At 50.3% G+C, this 24,176-nt stretch overlaps 1 protein-coding gene across 1 annotated transcript in view; it reads left to right on the top strand.

Annotated features, from left to right (window-relative positions):
* TRAPPC9 (trafficking protein particle complex subunit 9) overlaps positions 1 to 24,176 on the top strand; it is a 488,202-nt gene that overhangs the window by 34,091 nt on the left and 429,935 nt on the right. Inside the window, exon 10 of the mRNA XM_044293230.1 lies at positions 23,588 to 23,714. Within this exon, the coding sequence (XP_044149165.1) occupies positions 23,588 to 23,714 (127 nt within the window). The remainder of the gene's footprint in view (positions 1 to 23,587; positions 23,715 to 24,176) is intronic.

Below are 24,176 nucleotides of genomic sequence, written 5' to 3'. Positions count from 1 at the left end.
GCCACACGTCAAGGCGATCTCTGTAAAACAGGAACCTAACACTAAATTCTACCTGTTATTGTCACGGACGTTCCCGTGGCAGGTACAAGGAGATCGGAGAGACTGGCAACTCGTGGGTTAAATTGACAAGTTCACTGTGGATCTTATTGTGTCTGTGTTTTGGTGAATGCCGCACCCCTTGCTTCAGGTGTTGCTTGTTGGTAATTTACTTTTCCCATAAGTAGCCGCTTCTCACTCTTGGAGGTGCAGTTTATAGATGTTCTTCCTGCCTTCTAACTAGTTGGTCGGTTGTACTCTGTGCTGCTTCTGGAGTTGCCAGTTTTCTACTTTCAGATAAGTCTTGTCTTTTCTTATTGTTTTGTGTTTGTTATATTCCCTGTTTGTATCTGGGCCTGAGACGGAGACTTCCATTCGTCCATCTGGGGAGGAATGGGTTGTCTCTGGTCCTAACCTCATTCCAGGGCCTTATAGGGATATAAAGGCCTAGGTATCCTGCATATGGATATTCCTACCTTCAAGGTCTATTCATATTGATAGGTAGTTAGGGCCTGGATTAGGGTTGTCTAGGAGGTGACCTGTTCCTTTCCTAGTTTCCAGGCCCAGTTACTGTTCCCCCTTCCCTCCTTTAGTGTGGAGCCCCCCCCACTGACAATTATGTGCCATGATGGCTACCATACAATTCGGAGAGTGTAGGTTCCACATGCATGCTGGGCCCACCTTAATTTTTTTCATCTTTGGTGCCAAAATTACCTCCATTATATCCAGGGAATGCAGGTACCAATATGCATGCCAAGCCCACTCCGCACCTCTCCTGGTGTCAAATGGCCACCAACGAATGCAATGAGAGTCCACCCTATACCTCTCCTGGTGTCAAATGGCTTCCAGTGAGTGAGGGAGAGCAGGCTAAGCTTTATACTCGCACATTAAAATCAGCCTATGGGGCAGACAAGCTGGTCAGGAGTGCACGACTGAAGTGTCAGCCACACCTCCTGTACAAACTGCAGAGAAAAAAGGGTGGCAGATGGGCACAAATCATTTTATACAAAATGTATTTGCCATGCATCTCTAATTTACATAATAAGCATAGCATTAGAATACTTTCTTGTACTTTATTTGGTTTGCAGAGTGCTGTTGCATTGTATTTTCTACTAGCAGAATAGTGAGTGCAGCTCTAGAGTATAATACAGGATGTAACTCAGGATCAGTACAGGATAAGTAATGTAATGTATGTACACAGTGACTGCACCAGCAGAACAGTGAGTGCAGCTCCGGAGTATAATACAGGATGTAACTCAGGATCAGTACAGGATAAGTAATGTAATGTATGTACACAGTGACTGCACCAGCAGAATAGTGAGTGCAGCTCTGTAGTATAATGCAGGATGTAACTCTGGATCAGCACAGGATAAGTAATGTAATGTATGTACACAGTGACTGCACCAGCAGAATAGTGAGTGCAGCTCTGGAGTATAATACAGGATATAACTCCGGATCAGTACAGGATAAGTAATGTATGTACACAGTGACTGCACCAGCAGAATAGTGAGTGCAGCTCTGGAGTATAATACAGGATGTTACTCAGGATCAGTACAGGATAAGTAATGTAATGTATGTACACAGTGACTGCACCAGCAGAATAGTGAGTGCAGCTCTGGAGTATAATACAGGATGTAACTCAGGATCAGTACAGGATAAGTAATGTAATGTATGTACACAGTGACTGCACCAGCAGAATAGTGAGTGCAGCTCTGGAGTATAATACAGGATGTAACTCAGGATCAGTACTGAATAAGTAATGTATGTACACAGTGACTGCACCAGCAGAATAGTGAGTGCAGCTCTGGAGTATAATACAGGATGTAACTCTGGATCAGTACAGGATAAGTAATGTATGTACACAGTGCTTGCACCAGCAGAATAGTGAGTGCAGCTCTGGCGTAAAATACAGGATGTAACTAAATGATTTTCCTATTTCATGACGTAAAGTCATAGTTTTATTAAAGACACGGAGGCGAGTATTGCTATCTCCTTCTTTACTGATCCACCAATAGCAGCAAAGAGAAAAAATTAACATACAGGGAACCATAGCAACCAAGGTCCCTCCCCACTGGCCCCTATAATAGGCCGCTCCTCCTATAGCTCTTCCTCTTTCTTTGGGATCCTGGTGCCAACATCCCGAACAATCCAACGAACTCTGAACATCAACCGGAAGAACCACCGAAGAACTTTAAACCGGAACACGGTATACCATCTTTGAAGAAGCTTCAACCTGAAAGAGAGAACAGACCATGGGCCCAGGTGAAACCGGCATGTCAGGACAAGAGCATCGGACACCAACCGCTCAAACAGACCCGATAGGGGTTGAATGACCAACGGCAATAAAGTGCATTAAACAAACACTACAATGGCAATGAAATAATCAACAGAGCAATAAATACAATGTCATTAATAAATAACAGGACAATAAATACCGTAAAGACATACATAAGCGAGCCCTGAAAGAAAACAACCCACCAAAAGACCCAAGGGAGGGAATCCAGGGCGGGCAATACTCGCCTCCGTGTCTTTAATAAAACTATGACTTTACGTCATGAAATAGGAAAATCATTTAGTTTTACATCAAGACACGGAGGCTCATATTGCAAGTTCAAAGCCTGTCAATAATAGAAGCAAACAAATTAGCTGGAGGACGGAAATAGAACTCCCTGAACGTGGTAACAGTAGACCAGTCGGCCAGGCGCATCACGTCCTCCAACCTGGCCCCCGAAACCGCCAGGGAGGTGGCAGAGGCCCCCCGTGCGGAATGGGCAGTGAAGACAGAAGTGTCAACACCCGCCAACGACATAACCCACTTAGGCCAACGCGCTAACGTAGGGCTAACCACCGGGCCAAACGGATGCCGAATAGAAACGAACAGCTGTGGCCTGGTCGGAGACCTGTGTGCCAGAGTCCTGGACTCGTACTCCCGAAGGCACGCCATGGGGCATAAGATCGGAGACGTAGGAAAACTAGGGTAGGACACGAACCGGATGCTATTCCTAGTGCGAAGCGAGATGTTAAAGGTAACCCCATCCGGGGGAAACGAACGCGCGTCGTAGTCAAGGGCCCTCACATCCGACACTCTCTTACATGAAATGAGACAAAACAGTGCCAACAATTTTAGCAGACAATTGCCGAATGGACAAAGCCGAATTCTCGGGCCAAGAGGCCAAAAAGCCCAAAACCAGGGAGACATCCCAAGTAGTGGAAAAACGAGGCCGAGGGGGACGAGACAACCGAGCCCCCCGAAGGAGGCGAGACACAGAAGGATGTCGACCAGCCGCGACACCCGAGTAGCCCTCGTGGGTAGAAGAAACAGCGGACTTGAAAAGGTTAATGGTCCGATAAGCCTTCCCCGCCTCAAAGAGAGAGGTGAGGAAACACAGCAGGTCAGCTACAGGTGCCGAAACGGGATCCGGGTCCCGTCCCACGCACCAATGAGCCCAAGTTCTCCAGGCTGCCCGGTAAGACTTTCGGGTGCCGGGAGCCCACGCGCTGTCCAATAGTCGTCGAGTCGCAGCCGAAATTCCCTCGAAAGATCCAGGTGTCCTGAGATCCGGCACGCCAGCAGCCGTAGGGATCCGTCGAGGAGGAGGGGATGAAGTAGACCCTGAGGGTTGCGTAGGAGATCCAACCGGTTCGGGAGAAGCACAGGAACCTCCACCAGAATCTTCAACAATGAAGGGAACCAAACCTGGGATCCCCAGAACGGGACCACCAGAACCAGATCCGCCCGATGGCGGAGAACCTGCAGGAGAGTCCTCGGGATCATTGAGAACGGAGGAAACGCGCACAGGCGAGACACCGACCAGTCCTGGAGGAAAGCATCCACCGCCAGCGCTTCTGGGTCCGGACGCCAGCTGAAGAACCGGGTTAGCTGCCTGTTGAGCCGAGAGGCGAAGAGATCGACGGACATCGGACCCCACACATCCGAAATCACCGCGAACACCAGCGGATCCAACTGCCAATCTCTGCCGTCTGACAGGTAGCGAGAGTTCCAATCCGCCTGAATGTTGCTCAACCCTGGCAAATACTCCGCCTGCGCCATGATATCCCTGGACAGGCAGAACGACCAAAAATCTTTGGCCAAACGCGCCAAAGTGGAGACACCGTTGCAATAGGCCCCCCAGCCCTGGAGGCTCGCGTCCGAATCGATCGTCAACCCCGGCAGGGACCCACAGATTGCTCTCCCGTACCACGCTTCCAGGTTGGCAATCCACCAACTCAGTTCCTCCCGGGCTTCCGAGTCCAGAACCACCGCGTCCGCAAAGGAGGCACCGGTCCGAAGATGGGCGATCTTCAGTCGCTGGAGCGCCCGGTAATGCAACGGGGCTGGGAACACCGCCTGAATGGAAGAGGCCAGGTGACGTAACGAGAGATGGGGAGCAAGGAGAGCATGTCTCAACTCCTTGCGGATCGCCCGCAACTTCGCCGTCGGCAGGCTGAGAGACTCCGAGAGGGAATCCACCGTGAATCCCAGAAACTCCATCCTCTGGGCCGGAGTAAGGCAGGATTTCTCTCGGTTGAGGAGGAACCCGAGACCCGAAAGCAGATCCGCCGTCCAGCGTAGATGTTCCAGCAATCCCGCTCTGGAACCGTGCATTAGCAGGATGTCGTCCAGATAGATGATGAGACGCACACCCCGAGTCCTCAACCACGACACGACCGGACGCAGCAACTTGGTGAAACACCAGGGAGCTGAAGACAGCCCGAACGGCAGACAGGTGAACCTCCAGACCTCTCCCTGCCACCGGAACTGAAGCAGGTCTCTGGAAAGGGCGGATACCGGGACCGTCAGGTAAGCATCCTTCAGGTCCAGTTTCACCATCCAGTCCCCAGGGATTAACAAGTCCCGAAAGGAGATGGATCCCTTCCATCTTGAAATGACGGTAACGTACTACCGCATTCAACGAGCGAAGGTTGATGACCGGTCTCATCTGCCCGTCTTTCTTCTGTACAAGAAAGATGTTGCTGATCACACCCACCGAAGCCGGGGACGGAGGCTCTATTGCCAACTTTTGCCCGAGGGACTGTAATTCCGCATCCACCAACGCACGATCCGCGCGCGATAGGGGAACAAGCGGAGGGGAAGGAATCAGATAGGGGGAGCCCGTGAGCTCTATGTGAAATCCCCTGACCGTGGCAAGCACCCATGGATCCGCGGTAATGAGGCTCCAAGCGTGGGAAAAAAGCTGGAGTCGGCCCCCCTACACAAGGTACCATAGAATCCCCCATCAGGGGCGCACTTACCCAAGGGTCTGCGGTGACTCGGGTTGCCCCGGAAGGAGCGAGAACGCCATTGCTGTCCTCTCGTGGTGAAGAACGGAGACGCGCTGCGTTGTTCTTGGAACTGAGGACGATGTCCACCGGAACCTCTGGTAGCTCCGCGGGCCTGGAAATTAGCACGGCCGGACAGACGGCCCCTACCACTGCCGGCCCGATGAGAGACCCGTCCCTGGAAGACCCTGCGCATAGAGGACTGGGCCTTGTCCAGCGCAGTAAAGGTGCCCACGAACCGGCTCATGTCCTTGATGAAGGACTCGCCGACAAGGAGGCCCTGGGCATCCTTTCCAGCCTCAGTGAGAGCCAAATTGGCCAATTTGGGGTCAATCTTGAACAAGATCGCCTTGCGTCTCTCAATCGCCATGGCAGTATTGGCGTTTCCGGTCAGGCATATGGCCCGCTGGGCCCAGCCCCTCAATTCCACCGGGTCAATCGGGGTACCCTCCATTCTAGCCGCTTCGGCCAACTCTAAGATCCTAGTCAAGGGACCAAACCCATCTAGAATTTTGTCCTGGCAGTTGCGGAGCGCTGAATCCAGGCCCTTTTTTGCGTTCCAACCCGTTTTGGACAAGAACTGCGACATCTTGGGGTCCACCAACGGGGTGTCACAGACTTTATTGGGAACCACCGGCCGGGGACACTCGGCCCTAAGCTTATTGCGCGACTCGCGGCTAAGCGAGTGACGCACCCAGTGCTCCAAATAGGCCCCCACGTGAGGGGAGGGAAGCCATTCCGCCGAACGAGGGTGATGTAACGACTCGGGAACGAACATCGGTTCGCCCGTCATCCAACACGGCCTCAGAACGGGCAGGGGCGGAAGTAGTCGCCGCTTCCTTGGCAGAGGAGGCCGCCGCAGCGGAGGTGGAGGGGCCCTGAACTGGGGGGGTGAGATCCTCCTCCATGCCGTACTCCTCGTCTGAAACTCCATCCGAGTCAGACAGGTTCGGTGATTGCGCTCTCGCGCGTTTCCATGTCCGCGCCCGTTCTGCCTGGCGGGAAGAGGCCCTTTCCCGTGAGCTAAGCACGGTCTCTGGGGTGGCAAGATGCGCACCAGTCAAAGTCCCCTGTAAAACAGGGGGATCAATGGAGGTAGGCTGCGGGGCGGCAATGGGGTCTAGCAAGGGAGCACTGGCGGGATGTGCGGACAGAGCCTGCGCAATAGTTTGTGACAGAACTGACGACATGGAGCCCATGGCTGCCATGATCGCGTCTGACACCGAGCGCTGCAGAGCTAGCGCATGTGCATCAGCCCCAGCAGAGTTACATAACTCAGGGGAGGCGGGGCCTACTGGCAGTAGGAGGGGGGGTAGGGGCAGACATAACCAAAGCCTATGGTCAGGAGGTAGCGCTACCAGGGAAAACAAAAGCCTTCAGGGTAAAGCGATGTCACCTGGAAAAAACAGCGGCGCTACAGAGCAGGCAGAAGCAGGAGCCGCCGACCGTGCCGGGAGAGGAAGGTGAATGGCCGGAAGTAGCAGCACACAGTAGGTCCGCCCCAAAAGCGCGCGAATCGCGGCCTCCGAAACCAAAATGGCCGCCGAGATCTCGCGAGACCTCGCGGCCGGCCGATGCTGAGGGAGTCCAAGATGGCCGCCGAGATCTCGCGGCCACCCGAAGCGCAGAGGCGCCGGGAACGGCGCCGCCGAAAGCAGCGATGGAGGACCCGCCCCAACAAACCGGGAAGCGCCGGAGGCTCCGGTAAGTCAACACGCCGTACCTAACAGGGCGGGGAGGGGACGCAGGCCACACAGGACCATTAAACGCTAAGCGCGGCCGGCATAATGGTTGGGAAACCAGGGGGAAGAACCGCAAATAGGCTCCAGCAAGGACTCCCACAGCGCGGGAATAAGCGCAGGGGAAGAAAAAATCGCCCGCCCCAAAGAGGCAGGGGGAAAAGCACAAGGGAAAACGCTGCGAGCAGGCAGGGTTAGTCACCCTGGGGTGCGCAGCGCAGAAGAAAACACCAAACAATTCAATGAACAAGACAGAACAGAAAAGAGGTGTACTTAGCTTGGCAGCAGCAAAGAAAGAGGAAGAGCTATAGGAGGAGCGGCCTATTATAGGGGCCAGTGGGGAGGGACCTTGGTTGCTATGGTTCCCTGTATGTTAATTTTTTCTCTTTGCTGCTATTGGTGGACAGTAAAGAAGGAGATAGCAATATGAGCCTCCGTGTCTTGATGTAAAACTCAGGATCAGTACAGGATAAGTAATGTAATGTATGTACACAGTGACTGCACCAGCAGAATAGTGAGTGCAGCTCTGGAGTAAAATACAGGATGTAACTCAGGATCAGTACAGGATAAGTAATGTATGTACACAGTGATTCAGCTGCTTATGTAGATTACTCCTGTGTCTAGACTCTAAACATATTTTTTTAATTGTTTTCTCATCATATATAACCCCTAATTCTGGTCTGCCCCCTGAGACCCCTGGCTGAATTTGTCCAATGATGTCATGGCAGCAACGTTTTTTTTCTGTGCAAGGGAAATGTAGAATTAAATGCAGCCATTCAGACGAATGACCTTCCATGCAGTACTCTGCTCTGACACTTAGATGGGCACTTTGATCCCATACGTCCTGATGGATGGACAGAATTATTTTGGTTTTGCTATAGTTCAGATCATCAGTCCCTTTAGGTTTATTTTGTTTCATAAATTCAAATTTGTGATTGTTTAGAGCATGAAATTCCGCCGCTCGCCGAGGCCTTATTCATTAGCGACGCATGCCTCTTATTGTGAGCGCCGAGGCTTGTTCACGCCAGGATGGATTAAGTCCCCAATTCCTCATGTTGAATTAAAGGTAAAGTAACTGCAATTGGACAGAAGCAACCCTTCTCATCGCTTCATTGGTGGTGCAACCAGCAGAGAACTACAGGGCGAGTCCTGGGACTCGCTCACTGATTTGTGGTTTCTCTCTCTTCATATCTTTGCCAGGTAGGCCAGCATTGTGTGTGCATTAGAAAATGGCTTAAAGGGATTGTCTCGTCTGAGACATTGGTGGCATATCACTGGGATATGCGACTAATGTCTGATAAGTGCGGGTCCTCGCGCCTATCTCCAGAACAGGCCCTGAAAGTGAAGCCGAGCACACTGTGCATGCGCAGCGTGTCCTCCATTCTTTTCTGTAGGGTTTCCGAAAATAGCTGAGCAGGTGTTTTTGGAAGTCCGATAGAAATGAGTGGAGAGCGGCCAACGCTCCTTACGCTTCTAAGGGAATGCTGGTGATAACCGAGCTAGCACTTGGCCCCACAGAAATGAATGGGCGGCAGCTCCCCACTCACTCGGGGGGGGGGGGGTCCCGGTCTGGATCTAGGTGTGAGTCCCAGAGGTGGGGCCCGCACCTATCTGACATCGGTGGCGTGTTCTAGCCGTATGCTACCCATGTGTGAGGTGGACAAACCCCTTTAGCTAACGGTTCCCTAATATATAATAACAGTGATTATTAATGTTGCAAGACAGAAAATTTGAAAGGGATCACCCTGTCATAGGACAATCTGATATTTACCGATCGGGACCACCACTTCTCATAGGACAGCCGCACTGGTGGTCAACTGTGATAGCCGCAGGGCTGCTGGTAGGAAATCGTCCCCATTCAAAGCAATGGACGGCCATGTCATAACAGTCTGCCCAGTGTCGGACTGGGGTACCTAGGGCCCACCAGTAAAATTTATTTTGGGCGCCAGCCCATTGTACGGATACATTCAAATATAATAAATAATTGCACAAGTTTTTTATATGAACATAAGCTGGTTGAGGTGCTGTTCATAGAATATATTTATGTAGTGCAGTAAGTCTACTGTGTTATGTGCCACTTGTGCAGGGGGTGGAGGACTAAGGGCCCACCTTGCTCAGGGGCCCATCGGGGGATTCACCTGTACCCCTGTGGGCCAGTCCAAGCCTGAGTCATAGATGAAGATGTTGTTTCCAGTGCAGCTAATAGTCAGGGTTCCTGGACAGGGGACCTTCTTCAGGGATTATAATAAAGTCCCTATGGACTGGAATATAACTACATGATTTTCCTAGTCTATGACGTAAAGTCATGGTTTTATTGAAGACACGGAGGCGAGTATTGCTATCTCTTCCTTTACTGTCCACAAATAGCAGCAAATACATTTACATAAAGAACAATGTAACCATGGTAACAACCGTCCCACACCAGACAGCCCCTATAACAGGCCGCTCCTCCTCTGGATCTTCCTCTTTCTTTGTAAACCTATACACGACCGGTAAACGAACTGGAACTTAGAACCTGGAAGCGAACATCTCAGCTCCACCCGAACATCACAAACGAAGCCAACTGGCTAAAACTTCTGAAGAGAAAACAGAAGGATTTAGTGTCCTGTATTCACTAGAACATCAGCCTGAAAAAAGAAAACAGACAATATGGCCAGTGTAAACATCAGGTAGAAACCAGACATCATCTGTCAGACTTTAACCTGAAAACAATTCTAATAAACAATCCATGTAAGCATAACCACATTAATAGTAAAACAAAATAATACAAAACCCTCAAAAAAGCTAAAAGGGATGGGAAAAAAAATCCAGGGCGGGCAATACTCGCCTCCGTGTCTTTAATAAAACTTTACATCATAGACTAGGAAAATCATGTAGTTTTACATCAAGACACAGAGGCTCCTATTGCAAGTTCAAAGCTGGTACATTATGGAAGAAAACGGATGAGGAGGAGGACGAAAATAATACTCCCTGAACGTCGTGACCCTCGACCAGTCAGCTAAACGTAAGATGTCCTCCAAACGCGCACCTGAAATCGCTAAAGAGGTGGCAGCGGCACCTCTCGCCGAATGTGCAGTGAAGATGGAAGTATCCACTCCAGGCAGGGACATAACCCACTTCATCCAATGAGCCAAAGTCGGGCTGGAGACTGGGCCAAAGGGATGGCGAATGGAAAGAAAAAGTTAAGGAATCGAAGAAGAGCGATGAGCCCTCGCCCGGGATTCATATTCCCGCAAACAGGCCACTGGGCAAAGAGCCGGCGAAGATGGGAAACTGGTATACGATACTTCCCTGATATTAGTCTTGGTGCGTCTGGAAATGTTGAAGGAGACGCTTTCAGGAGTAAAGGATCTGGCGTCGTGATCAAGAGCCCGAACGTCAGACACCCTTTTACAAGAAATGAGACAAAAGAGCACCAACAACTTAGCCGATAACTGTCTCAAGGAGAGATCCGGATTGCTGGGCCAGAAAACGAAGAAGGACAATACCAAGGAAACATCCCAAGTGGTAGAAAAACGAGGCCGAGGAGGGCGAGCCAGGCGAGAACCACGTAACAAGCGACACACCAAAGGATGCGGTCCCGCAGGGATACCTTCAAAACCCTGATGAGTGGATGAAATAGCAGACCTGCATAGGTTAATAGTTCTATAAGCTTTCCCCGCCTTAAATAAGGAGGTAAGGAACTGTAAGAGGTGACTCACAGGCGCCGAAATGGGATCCAGGTCCCATTCCAAGCACCAGCTAGCCCAAGATCTCCAGGCTGCCCGATAAGATTTTCTGGTGCCGGGAGCCCATGCGTTGTCCAGGAGGCGTCTAGTTGCATCCGAAATGCCTTCGACCTCTCCGGGTATCCTGAGATTCGGCATGCTAACAGCTGTAGGGATATCTCGAGCAGGAGCGGATGTTGTAGCCCCCAAGGGTCGTGAAGCAGATCCACTTGATTCGGAAGAAAAGGGGCACATCTATGAACCAGGGATGGTTCCGGGAACCAACTCTGAGTCCCCCAAAACGGGACCGCCACGACCAAGTCGGCTCTCTGGTGACGAGCCTGCAGCAGCATCCTCTGGATCATTGCGAAAAGCGTACAGAAGAGAAACGGACCAGTCCTGAAGAAAGGCATCCATCGCCTCTGCCTCCGGATCCGGACGCCAGCTGAAGAAGCGAGGAAGCTGTGTGTTGAGTCTCGAGGCGAAAAGGTCTATGGTAAAAGGACCCCAGACATCTGATATCACCGAAAAACATCTCCGGAGCCAGCCTCCAATCGCTGCCGTCCATAAAGCAGTGGGAACTCCAATCCGCTCGAGTGTTTTGGAGGCCGGGAAGGTATTCCGCCTAAACCATGATATCCTTGGAAAGGCAATAGGACCAAAAGTCCTTTGCGAGACGCGCTAGAGTCGCCGAGTGGGTCCCTACGTAACCTGATGCACGCATGGGCTATCCCATTGGTGAAGCTCCGAATAGCAAAGGAAACGGCCAGAAGTTCCAAGGCATTGATGTGGAGGCACGTTTCGTCCTCCGTCCAACGGCCGCCCGTGGAGATACCGTCGCAGTGGGCCCCCCAGCCCTGGAGGCTCACATCCGATTCCACCGTGAATTCCGGTTGAAGACCGAAAATCGCCTTGCCTTCCACGCCTCCAGGTTGTTGATCTACCAGTGGAGTTCCTCTCGAGCTTCCGAATCCAGGGTCACTGTATCCGCAAAACGCTGCACTGGAATGAAGGTGTGCGATCTTAAGCCGCTGAAGGGCGCGGTAATGCAGCGGAGCCGGGAACACAGCTTGGATCAAAGAGGCTAGCAGGCCAATGATGCGGGCTAGATGACATAGCGACAACTGGGGAACGGACAGAGCGTGCCGAAGCTCCTTGCGGATAGAGCGCAACTTTGTCATAGGGAGGCTTAGCGATTTCGCGATGGAGTCCACGGTGAATCCCAGAAACTCTATCCTCTGTAGCAGGGTAAGGCAAGATTTCTCCAGGTTGAGGAGAAATCCGAGGCGTGAGAGGAGATCCGATGTCCAGCGCAGGTGTACTAGCAAGGTTGACCTGGATTGGTGCATAAGGATGTCATCCAGGTATACGATCAGACGTACGCCTCGACTGCGAAGCCAGGACATGTCCGGACGCATCAGCTTGGTGAAACACCAAGGCGCCGATGACAGGCCGAAAGGGAGGCAGGTGAAGCGCCAAATCTCCCCTCTCCATAGGAAACTGAGCAGGTCTCTGGACTGTGTGGAAATCTGAACCGTCAGGTAAGCATCCTTGAGGTCCAATTTCACCATCCAGTCCCCCGGAAGTAGCAAATCTCTGAGGAGGTGAATCCCCTCCATCTTGAAGTGGTGATAGTGAACCATGGTATTCAGAGCCCGCAGATTTATAACCGGGTGCATCTGACCCCCTTTCTTCTGTACAAGAAAGATATTGCTGAGGACTGCCCTGGGGGATGGAGAAGCCCTCTCTATCGCTCGTTTGCGGAACAGGGACATGAGTTCCAAATCTACAAGAGTGCAATCGGTCCTTGACAGCACAAAAGGAGGGGGGGAGGGAGGAGGGAGGAGGCTTGGTGAGTCTACGAGCTCGATGTGGAAACCCCTGACTGTGGTCAAGACCCAAGGGTCTGACGTGATGGCTAACCAGGCATGGAAAAAATGACTGAGTCTGCCCCCGATGCAATGGTCCGAAAAATCCCCCACTGGTGGAGGACTTACCGAAAGGTCTTCTGGAATTGGAATTTCCTCGGAAGGACCTGGAGCGCCACTGGCCACCTCTGGCTGGGAAGAAGGGCGACGAGTTCCTCTGTTCCTGGAAGGGAGGTCTCTGGTTGAAGGAACCTCAGCCCGCGCTACGGGCCTGAAAAGTGGATCGGCCGGACAGGCGGCCCCTGCTACTGCCGGCCCTGGTGGAGACCCGCCCCTGAAATACTCTACGCATAGGAAAAAAAAAACAGCATGAACAGAAATAGTTAAATATATAAGTAGATAACCAGCAGAAACAGAATAGTGCAGCACTTATCGGGTGGCAGCAGCAAAGAAAGAGGAAGATCCAGAAGAGGAGCGGCCTGTTATAGGAGCTGTCTGGGGTGGGACGGTTGTTACCATGGTTACATTGTTCTTTATGTAAATTTCTTTGCTGCTATTGGTGGACAGTAAAGGAAGAGATAGCAATAGGAGCCTCCGTGTCTTGATGTAAAACTGTCATAATAGTGCAAAAGACAGTTAGACCTCACGCACACAGCCGTTGCCTGACTGTGCCCGTATTGCGGCCCTCAAACAGTGGGTGCACCCTGCATCACGGATGCGGACCCATGCTCTTGAATAGGTCCGCAATCCGGAAGGTGCTGTGCGGAATAAAGTCACGGAACCCTATGGAGTGCACTACTTTTTTGAGGTGCGTACCGTTGGATGCGGATGGCAGACCTCATTCAAGCAATTTGCGGTCAGTAAATTGAAGTGAATTCGCAGGTGCGCGTCACCATAGTTAAAAATACAAAAGTAAAAGCAAACACGATGCACTAGCGCTCTGCAGACATAGACTATATGGACTAATGCTATATTCGCTAGGTAAATTAATATAAGGTACTTACTATTAATATTTTGATCATAGTCATTTGTGCCCATCCACTACGACAAGGTGACCTCTTTTGGATGGGAACCTACGCTATGCAATGGAGGCAGTCTCACCTACAAATGCATACACCTGCATATGTAGTAGTAGTAGTTTTCATCTGTGGTTATCATCATTATTATTGTAGAGGTCACCGATTTCCGCTGCCGTCCTCAGTGTTCATGGTGCGGTCATTACACCGCGGTGATGAGTGGTTTGGACAGATCGCTCTTATGTTCATTGTGATATACAGTGTGTTCAGCAGTGTATATTATGTGACTGTGTGCATTCTGTTTTATCTGCGGGCTCCCTCCTCCCCTGTTGTCCTATTGCTTGGCTTTGATTGTGTATATGACCCTAGTGTGTTGTGTGTTGGGGTCTCACGCCTGTACGGCCGCCTTTAACTTCCCAAGGAGTCACCCGGCCACACAACCGTCCCGGTGAGAAAACCGCTGAAAAACAGTCCTCAATGCAGTTTGCTGGTGAGCTGCTGCAGCGGCCACTGCAGGTGAAATGTGGTATTACAGAGGACCCCTTCCGTGAACTGACCACCATCTAACGCATGGTGCAGATTCGCGGAGTCCTCCACAATCGGAGCAGCTCTTTGTCATGTTTGAGTCTCGTTACCTCTGATATACTCTACATCCCATAACTCCCCGCGGCTCTGGTTTTATCCCCAGCGTCCTGCCTGAGTCACGGGCCTGACCGCCCACGCTGTGATTGACAGATGCGCCGGCGGTTATCAGCAGGTCCCATGTTCTCTGAGCGATCATCTCCCAGCAGACTCTGCCTCGTGATGTCGCTGCTCATACTTTATGATGCGAAATGGCAGAGCGTCAAGACCATCAATCTCCCGCCTGGCCCGGGCTACTCGACAGAAATGATAGGAGCCCGACCTGCGGACCATTAACCCATTCATTGTCTGCAGACTGTAATCTCTACTTCTGAAAAACCCATACAGATCTCCAGTATCCAGTCCAGATCTGTCCGTACATCCACTGCGGAGGATGCCCAGACCCAGGACCTTACCTGCACCCCTACTACCCTTCAGGCCTGACTCCTGTGAGATACATGCGTCTTCCTTAAAGGGATGTGCTGAATTAGAAAAGCATGGCTGCTTTCTATCAGAAACAGCGCCATATCTGGCCACTGCTGTCTTGTAATACTCTGTGCTGCTGTGGATCTTGCTCCTCCTCGTATTTATGACCTTTCACACGACCAGCAGACTCCTCTCCTAAAATACTCTGTGCTTCCACTTGTCTCCCTCTCACCCCTCTTGATGTTGCCCCCCCCCCCCTGATGTCCAGACCTCTATTCACGGACAGTACCACATGAGTGGACAGGTCACTGCACCCCACCAACTCAGCCCATTGCTCTTCTGAAATACTCTGTGCTGCTGGGGAATCCTGGTCCTGTAAGGCCCCTTTCACACGGGCGAGTATTCCGCGCGGATTGAACGCATTGCACCTGCACTGAATCCGGACCCATTCATTTCTATGGGGCTGTGCACACGAGCGGTGATTTTCACGCATCACTTGTGCGTTGCGTGAAAATCGCAGCATGTTCTATATTCTGCATTTTTCACGCAACGCAGGCCCCATAGAAGTGAATGGGGCTGTGTGAAAATCGCAAGCATCCGCAAGCAAGTGCGGATGCGGTGCGATTTTCACGCACCGTTGCTAGGAGACGATCGGGATGGGGACCCGATCATTATTATTTTCCCTTATAACACGGTTATAAGGGAAAAAAATTTGCATTCTTAATACAGAATGCATAGTACAATAGGGCTGGAGGGGTTAAAAAATAAAAATAAAATAACAAATAATATAACTCACCTTAATCCACTTGATCGCGCAGCCCGGCTTCTCTTCTGTCTTCATCTTTGCTGTGCACAGGAAAAGGACCTTTGATGACGTCACTGCGCTCATCACATGGTCCGTCACACGGTCCATCACCATGGTAAAAGATCATGTGATGGACCATGTGATGAGTGCAGTGACGTCATCAAAGATCCTATTCCTGTGCACAGCAAAGATGAAGACAGAAGAGAAGCCGGGCTGCGCGATCAAGTGGATTAAGGTGAGTTATATTATTATTATTATTTTTTAAACCCCTCCAGCCCTATTGTACTAAGCATTCTGTATTCAGAATGCTATTATTTTTTTTCCTTATAACCATGTTATAAGGGAAAATAATACAATCTACAGAACACCGATCCCAAGCCCGAACTTCTGTGAAGAAGTCCGGGTTCGGGTCTGGGTACCAAACATGCCGATTTTCCTCACGCGCGTACAAAACGCATTACAGTGTTTTGCACCCACGTGGAAAAAAACGCAAACATGGAACGCAATCGCAGTGAAAACTGACTTGCTTTAGTGTCAAAATTGCACAATTTTCCCTGAACGCATCCGGCTCCAATACGCAACGCCCGTGTGAAAGGGGCCTAACTCTTAGTTTATATTCTTCTCCTTGTGTCCAGTCCTTCGTCATGATGCTGTACTTATTGCATCATGATGTGAGCAGACGTGAAGCTGTGCCTCCCGGGATCTGCTCATTCATCTCCTGAAATACTCTGTGCTGCTTGTGCAGTCTTACTCCGATTTTTATCATCAGTGATATCTGCACCTGGGGCTTTGAGGCTCCGTTTACAGGGATAAAATCCACAATTGAATCAGCTGTTTTCCGTGGTGTAATCCACAATCAAAACACCCTGAACACCTTCCATTGAGTTCAATGGGAACAACGTCACCAAGTGCACAAGTGTGATGTCAGGTCTGCGGATTTTGAATCTGATGCGGTTGCAGATTTCCATCGACATCAATGGGCGAAGTAGAAAACCTGCTACGACTGAGTGTATCATGTGAACCTGTCCATAAAGCATTTTTTTATGTCTGATAGTGTCATCCCATCTGACACTTGGCATTTTGCTTCTCAGGTTTACACCAGTCTAGCTGACACTTGGCATTGTGCTTCTCTAGCTGGGGGCTTTACACCAGTCCAGCTGACACTTGGCATTGTGCTCCTCAGGCTGGTGGCTTTATACTAGTCCAACTGACACTTGGCATTGTGCTTCTCAGGCTGGGGGCTTTAAACCAGTCCAGCTGACACTTGGCATTGTGCTTCTCAGGCTGGAGGCTTTACACCAGCCAAGCTGACACTTGGCATTGTGCTTCTCAGGATGGTAGCTTTATACTAGTCCAGCTAACACATGGCATTGTGCTTCTCAGGCTGAAGGCTTTACTCCAGTCCAGCTGACACTTGGCATTGTGCTTCTTGGACTGGTGGCTTTACACCAGCTCAGCTGACATTTGGCATTGTGCTTCTCAGGCTGGTGGCTTTATGCCTTGATTCATTCTCGTCTTGACTACTGCAACGCATTACTAATCGGTCTCCCTCTCACTAAACTCTCCCCTCTTCAGTCTGTTCTAAATGCTGCAGCCAGGCTCATCTATCCATCCAACCGCTACACTGATGCTACTAGCCTGTGCCAGTCACTTCACTGGTTGCCCATCCACCATAGAATACAGTTCAAACTTCTCCCCCTCACCCACAAAGCTCTCCACAGTGCTGCACCTCCATACATCTCCTCCCTCATCTCCATCTACCACCCTACTCATGCTCTCCACAGTGCTGCACCTCCATACATCTCCTTCCTCATCTCCATCTACCACCCTACTTGTGCTCTCCACAGTGCTGCACCTCCATACATCTCCTCCCTCATCTCCATCTACCACCCTACTCGTGCTCTCCACAGTGCTGCACCTCCATACATCTCCTCCCTCATCTCCATCTACCACCCTACTCCTGCTCTACACAGTGCTGCACCTCCATACATCTCCTCCCTCATCTCCATCTACCACCCTACTCGTGCTCTCCACAGTGCTGCACCTCCATACATCTCCTCCCTCATCTCCATCTACCACCCTACTCGTGCTCTCCACAGTGCTGCACCTCCATACATCTCCTCCCTCATCTCCATCTACCACCCTACTCGTGCTCTCCACAGTGCTGCACCTCCATACATCTCCTCCCTCATCTCCATCTACCACCCTACTCGTGCTCTCCACAGTACTGCACCTCCATACATCTCCTCCCTCATCTCCATCTACCACCCTACTCATGCTCTCCACAGTGCTGCACCTCCATACATCTCCTCCCTTATCTCCATCTACCACCCTACTCGTGCTCTCCGCAGTGCTGCACCTCCATACATCTCCTCCCTTATCTCCATCTACCACCCTACTCGTGCTCTCCGTTCTGTTAGCGACCTAAGATTAATAACCTCCAGAATTCATACCTCTCACTCCCGTCTTCAAGACTTTTCTTGAGCTGCACCTACTCTTTGGAATACTCTGCCCCGGAATACTAGGTCAATCCACAACTTCTCCACCTTCAAACGTGCCTTAAAAACACATCTTTTCAGGCAGGCTTATCAAGCTACCTAAACTGACTATTCCCCGACTAAACCTCCCCCCACCAACTCCTCTGGCCTAAACTGAATCCTCTAGTAGTCCCAAAGCCAAAGCAGATCGGCCGGCACCACTCCTGTTGGTTCAATAATGGCTCAAATCCTACTTATCACAATCGACTACCTTATGTGTCACCCCCAATTCCTCATAGATTGTAAGCTCTTGCGAGCAGGGCCCTGACTCCTAGTGTTTAAGTTGCATATTATCCAGTTATTTCTGTTTTGTATATGAACCTTATGAACTTGTAAAGCGCTGTGTAATATGGTGGCGCTATATAAATAAATATTATTATTATTATTATTATTATACCAGTCCAGCTGACACTTGGAATTGTGCTTCTCAGGCTGGAGGGTTTACACCAGCCAAGCTGACACTTGGCATTGTGCTTCTCAGGATAGTAGCTTTATACTAGTCCAGCTAACACATGGCATTGTGCTTCTCAGGCTGAAGGCTTTACTCCAGTCCAGCTAACACATGGCATTGTGCTTCTCAGGCTGAAGGCTTTACACCAGTCCAGCTGACACTTGGCATTGTGCTTCTCAGGCTGGAGGCTTTACATCAGCCAAGCTGACACTTGGCATTGTGCTTCTCAGACTGGGGGCTTTACACCAGACCAGCTGACACTTGGCATTGTGCTTCTCAGGCTGGGGGCTTTACAATAGCCAAGCTGACACTTGGCATTGCGCTTCTCAGGCTGGGGGCTTTATACCAGTCCAGCTGACACTTGGCATTGCGCTTCTCGGGCTGGGGGCTTTATACCAGTCCAGCTGACACTTGGCATTGTGCTTCTCAGGCTGGAGGCTTTACATCAGCCAAGCTGACACTTGGCATTGTGCTTCTCAGGATGGTAGCTTTATACTAGTCCAGCTGACACTTGGCATTGTGCTTCTGTGGTTGGTGGCTTTGCACCAACATCTTAATAGAGTGGCAGCCAGTGCCAGATTTCTGTGAGATGAAAGGGTCCGATGTTTGTGCCTGCTATTTAAAGGAGTTGTCCAAAATATACAAACATGGCTGCTTTCTCCTGTCCACAGGTTGCATGCAGCATTGCAGGTCAGCCTCATTCAGTAGAGCCCATCTGCAGGTGTGGCGCTGTTTCTGAGGGAAATCAGCCCTGTTTTTCTAACCCTGCAGAAGGTTTTATGGAAGTGACTGATCTCCTCGGCTTTGATTGTCTGCATATGAAGCCATTTTCCTTAAATTACTTACCTTCCTAATTATTTGCAATTAGATGAAATCTCCGCCGTGTCACATGACACTTCACTTCCTTGGCTCCTGTCGCTTAAATCAATTGAGCCCATTAGGCATCTACCAAGTGTCCTTCCGAGGCGTCCTCTGACTGTCGTCCAAATGCGATTTTTATTTTTAGGTGTTATTAATCCTCATCTGGGACGCTGGATGGTCCGGGGGACGAACTTGAGAGCAGAATGCGTCTCGTTCATGACCTTAATATCTGGGAGCGTGAAGATGCGATGAGCTATGAAAAGTGATGTCGTCATGAGAAAATCAGAGACTGTGTGCCTCCAGTGCAGGGACAAAGCCGCCATGTTTTATGCAGCGCAGAGGATTTCAGGAGAGGCGTGTGCTGATCTTGTGGGGGTTGTGGGGACACACACACACACACACACACACACACACAGCCTTTTACATAGTGGAAGCAAGCATCAGGATCCCCAGCAAAACAGAGTTTTTCAGGAGAGGAGTGCACTGATCTTGTGGGAAGGACATAGAGAGTTACATAGTAAAAGTATCAGGGTCACAGCAACGCAGAGTATTTCAGGAGAGGAGTTTTCTGATCTTGTGGGGAGGACACAGACTGAGAGTTACATAGTGGACGGAGCAGGGTCTCAGCAGCACAGAGTATTACAGGAGAGGAGTGTGCTGATCTTTTGGGAAGGACACAGACTGAGAGTTGCATAGTGGACGGAGCAGGGTCACAGCAGCACATAGTATTACAGGAGAGGAGTGTGCTGATCTTTTGGGAAGGATACAGATTGAGTTACATTGTGCTGCTGTGACCCTGCTCCGTCCACTATGTAACTCTCAATCCCACAAGATCAGCACACTCCTCTCCTGAAATACTCTGTGCTGCTGTGACCCTGCTCCGTCCACTGAGTATTACAGGAGAGGTCTGTGCTGATTGTGCAGACGTCACAGGATGAGAGTTACATAGTGAATAGAGCAGGGCCCCCAGCAGCACAGAGTATTTCAGGAGAGGAGTGTGCTGATCTTGTGGGAGGACACAGACTGAGAGTTACATAGTGAAGGAGCAGGGTCCTCCCAGCAGCACAGAGTATTATAGGAGAGATGTGTGCTGATCTTGTGAGAGGTCACAGACAGAGTCAAGGTGGCCGTACAGCAGTGATGGGCTTCAGCAGAACACTCATTCCACTGACAGCTATTACTATACACATGCACTCAGCGCAGCCGAGCATGCACGTGTTCTTAATAAGGAGAGGGGACTAAGCCGATCCCAGACACCTCTGGTAGCAGTGTATCTTCCTGGAAACCAAAAAGATCAGGCATGTTGAAATCCAATCGCCTGTTCCTTAGCTCCATGAATAGAGTTGAGAGGCCCCCCATATACATTATATGATCAGCCCGTCCTGATGAAATCTGCATTTAATGTGTATGGCCACCTGTACGTTATAAAAGGAGTAGGGTCTCCAGCAGTGCAGAGTATTTCAGGAGGGAACTCTTCTCATCTTGTGGGGGGGTTCCCAGCAGCACAGAGCACTTAAGGGGGTCAGCCCATGATTAATGTAAAAAATGAAAATCCAACATCATATAGGACATGACAGTCTCTTTCTAACAAAACTAGAACCAGCCCTGGACCTCACATGGATCCAGAGATCTCCTCATTCATTGCTCTGCTGGATTTATATCAAGCTGACTGCTCAAGGGGCGTGTCTTTTCTGCTACAGCTCTGCTCCCCCTATCACAGCTCAGGGGACATGTCCATGCTCTCCCTATCACAGCTCAGGGGGCGTGTCCATGCTCTCCCTATCACAGCTCAGGGGGCGTGTCTGTGCTCTCCCTATCACAACTCAGGAGGCGGTTGAATGATGAAACTGAGCATGTGCGGCCATCTCAGTGATCTGGACAAAGAAATAAGAATAAAAACAAACAGCAGGTGGCGATATACAGAGACATTTTATTGAATAACTCAGTGGCTATGCTACATTTTTAATTACGGTAAATGTAATTGCAAAAGTATTCAGATCCAGGTGCTGGGTGGAAAACCGTTGAATATGTTTCATGGGACAACCCCCTTTAAGGAGAGACGCTGTATTTGTACTCCTGGATGTCGCATGACTTTTTGCTGGATCGGAATAAATACCCTGAACTATAATGACCAGTCCCAGGTAACGCTCCCCTGCTGCTGCTGCCTGCTCCTATTTAACCGCCATCCATTTTGTCTCTGATATTCGTTCACCGCCAGCGGGACATTGGCTCCAGTGATCGCAAAATGTGTCATCCGCTAATTGCATGGATCAATCACAGAATTGCTGCTCTGGAGGCCCCTGCGCAGCCGATTATTACCCTTTACCCCACTCCTTATCCTTACTGACCTGTAGCGAATACAATTCCGGTGCGGCTACACGAGAAGTGAAGTTATTAAAACCTGGCCCTGACAATGTAGACGAATGTGACTTTATTACCCTAATTAAACAGCTATATTTAATGCACCGGCGTCTGCGCCGGGCCCGGAACGCCAGGCTGCCTCCAGCTCCACTACCTTGGCCGTGCCACCTTATCTGCTGAGCTTGCAGACCGCGCAGCCTTTGTTCTGGAAGATGCATAAAAGCCGTGCAACTCATTTTAGCCGAGCAAATCCATCACGCGGCGGCTCAGATACAAGAGGTAAATGGAGCAGGCAGTGATTCCGGCCGGAACAGCTACAGCGTGCGACTCCGAGATCGATAAAACCTTCACAAGGAAGGGGACGAGGTCTGCAGCCCCAACACCCTGCTCGCTGACAGTCTGCAAGGTCAACTCCACCCAGTTTATGTAATTTCAGGATACCACCCTCGTCACTGTGTGTGTGGGGGGAGGGTCATGAAGGATGGGACTTTTAGTGGTGACCAGTAGAGGTGCAGCTGGACCCCAGCGTAAGATCCGTACCAGGTCCCACCTACCATGTGCTACTTATAATGCTGGTGTCGTCTTATGTGCCTGGGTGCAGTTGTTACTTCTCCACCCCTTGTAGAACCAATTGGATAGTGGCTGACTGTACAGGGGGCATCCCCAACTGGTAACGTCCAACTGGACCTTCATTGGAAACTGCTGGCAATTCATTCAAAAACTTCTAGTAGGAATAAGAGAGGAACTGCACAGCATAAGAATAAATGCTCCAGAATTGTTATTAAATAGGCAATGCAAGTAGTACTGAAACAGACATGTCAGGTGGGGTGAGAGGTCCTCTTTAACCCCTTGACCACATCCACCATACATGTACGGCGGATGTTGTCTCTTTAAAGATGGCGCCTGCACTAGAGCAGAGAGAGTACCTTAGACACTGGGGATTAATGTCTGTGATTAGCGATAACTTCAATCGCAGACTCAAATGTGCTCATGGCATCTGAGCGCAGCAAAGCGCAACGCTCCCGGGACTGGAACACCTCCCATTTGCACGATTGGGGGATTTGTTCATTCCCTACCGCAGCCTCAGTCCCCCTGAAGGATCCGAGGCTACCACAGCTAGGTTCCTATGGAGACCCCCAAAAAGATTTTAAAAATATAATGGTCAATTTGCCTTTCTTTTTTTTCGTTGTTTCACTTCCCCCCCCCCAAAATAAATTGAATAAAAAGTGATAAAAAAGACTCAAAAGTACAGTGCATTGATGCCGTTAAAGGGGTTTCGCATACCCCACTCTCCTGGGCAGACCTGTGAAGGAAAGCATGCTCACTTGCTTTCTGGCCCCGGCTCTTCTGCTCAGGTCCCTGGATGTAAACTTCTGTTTTGACGCCGCTGCAGCCAATTGCTGGCTGCAGCGCTGACCTGCTCACTTTACGTCACATGACCATTTGTCATGACACAAGCAGAACAGGTCACTGCTGCGCCCAGTGATTGGCTGCGGCTGCGTCAAAACGGAAGTTTGCCTCCAGGGACCCAAGCGGAGCCGCAGAGGTCGGAGAGCGCAGGAACCGGGAGCAGGTAAGTATGCTCGTTTTCGCAGGTCTGCCTAGGAGGAGTGGATGGTTGGCCAACCCCCGTCCCCCTTCCAAAACGTGCACAACCCCTTTAAGGTAGAAGGTCCAGGCAGGGCTCTACCTATTATCTCTTATTACAATGGAGGAGAAGTTCCCTCAGGTAGATCAGACTCAGGCTTTAGTTTGCTTCCTTACCACTTACATGCCAGTCTTGGCTGGTTCTCTGGAAGGCTTGGTGGCTTAATAGGTCCATTGGACAGGTCCTTGTAATCTGACTTCTCAATTGTTTTCCTTTCCCTCCCGTCTATAGAGAAGAAGGACGTGGCGCAGAGCCTGGAGAGCTACACCTCCAAATGTGCAGGGACCATGGAAGCCATTAACCTACCTGAAGGCCTGACGCTGCCTCCTGTGCCCTTCACTAAGCTGCCAATTGTGAGGTGGGTACCATGAGATGCTTTCTCTTCCTTGTGTACTTTATCTATTTGTTGTGACCGCCAAGACCCAAAACTTTCTTAAAGCAGTTGCCACATCTCCAAGAATTTCTGGGGTCTCCTGAACTCCGAGCATCAAGCCCTCCTGGACATAGACTCCCGTCACTTTTAAGTCCTTCAGTAAAGAGAAGTGCAGGAGCCGGAAGAAGTGCATATTTGGGGGTCTGAATTAAGGGTTAGGGGGGCATGGTCTGGGGTCTATTTTCTAAGATGGTCTAGTCTGGGATCTATATAGAGGGTCTGAGGTCTTTATTTAAGGATTCTGGTCTGGAGTCAGTGAAGTCTAGACTGGGGTCTGCTTTTCTTTAAGCGAGTCTATTTATTTATTTATTTTTTACAAAAAAGCTTTTCAATGAAAAAAATAACAAAAATAAAAATCCCCCTCCACATATTTGGTATTGCTGCACT

This window comes from Bufo gargarizans, chromosome 5, assembly GCF_014858855.1.
Source record: "Bufo gargarizans isolate SCDJY-AF-19 chromosome 5, ASM1485885v1, whole genome shotgun sequence".
NCBI classification, from domain to species: Eukaryota; Metazoa; Chordata; class Amphibia; order Anura; family Bufonidae; genus Bufo; species Bufo gargarizans.
The sequence above is the reverse complement of the archived record's forward strand: the minus strand, read 5'-3'. Positions and strand labels throughout refer to the sequence as shown.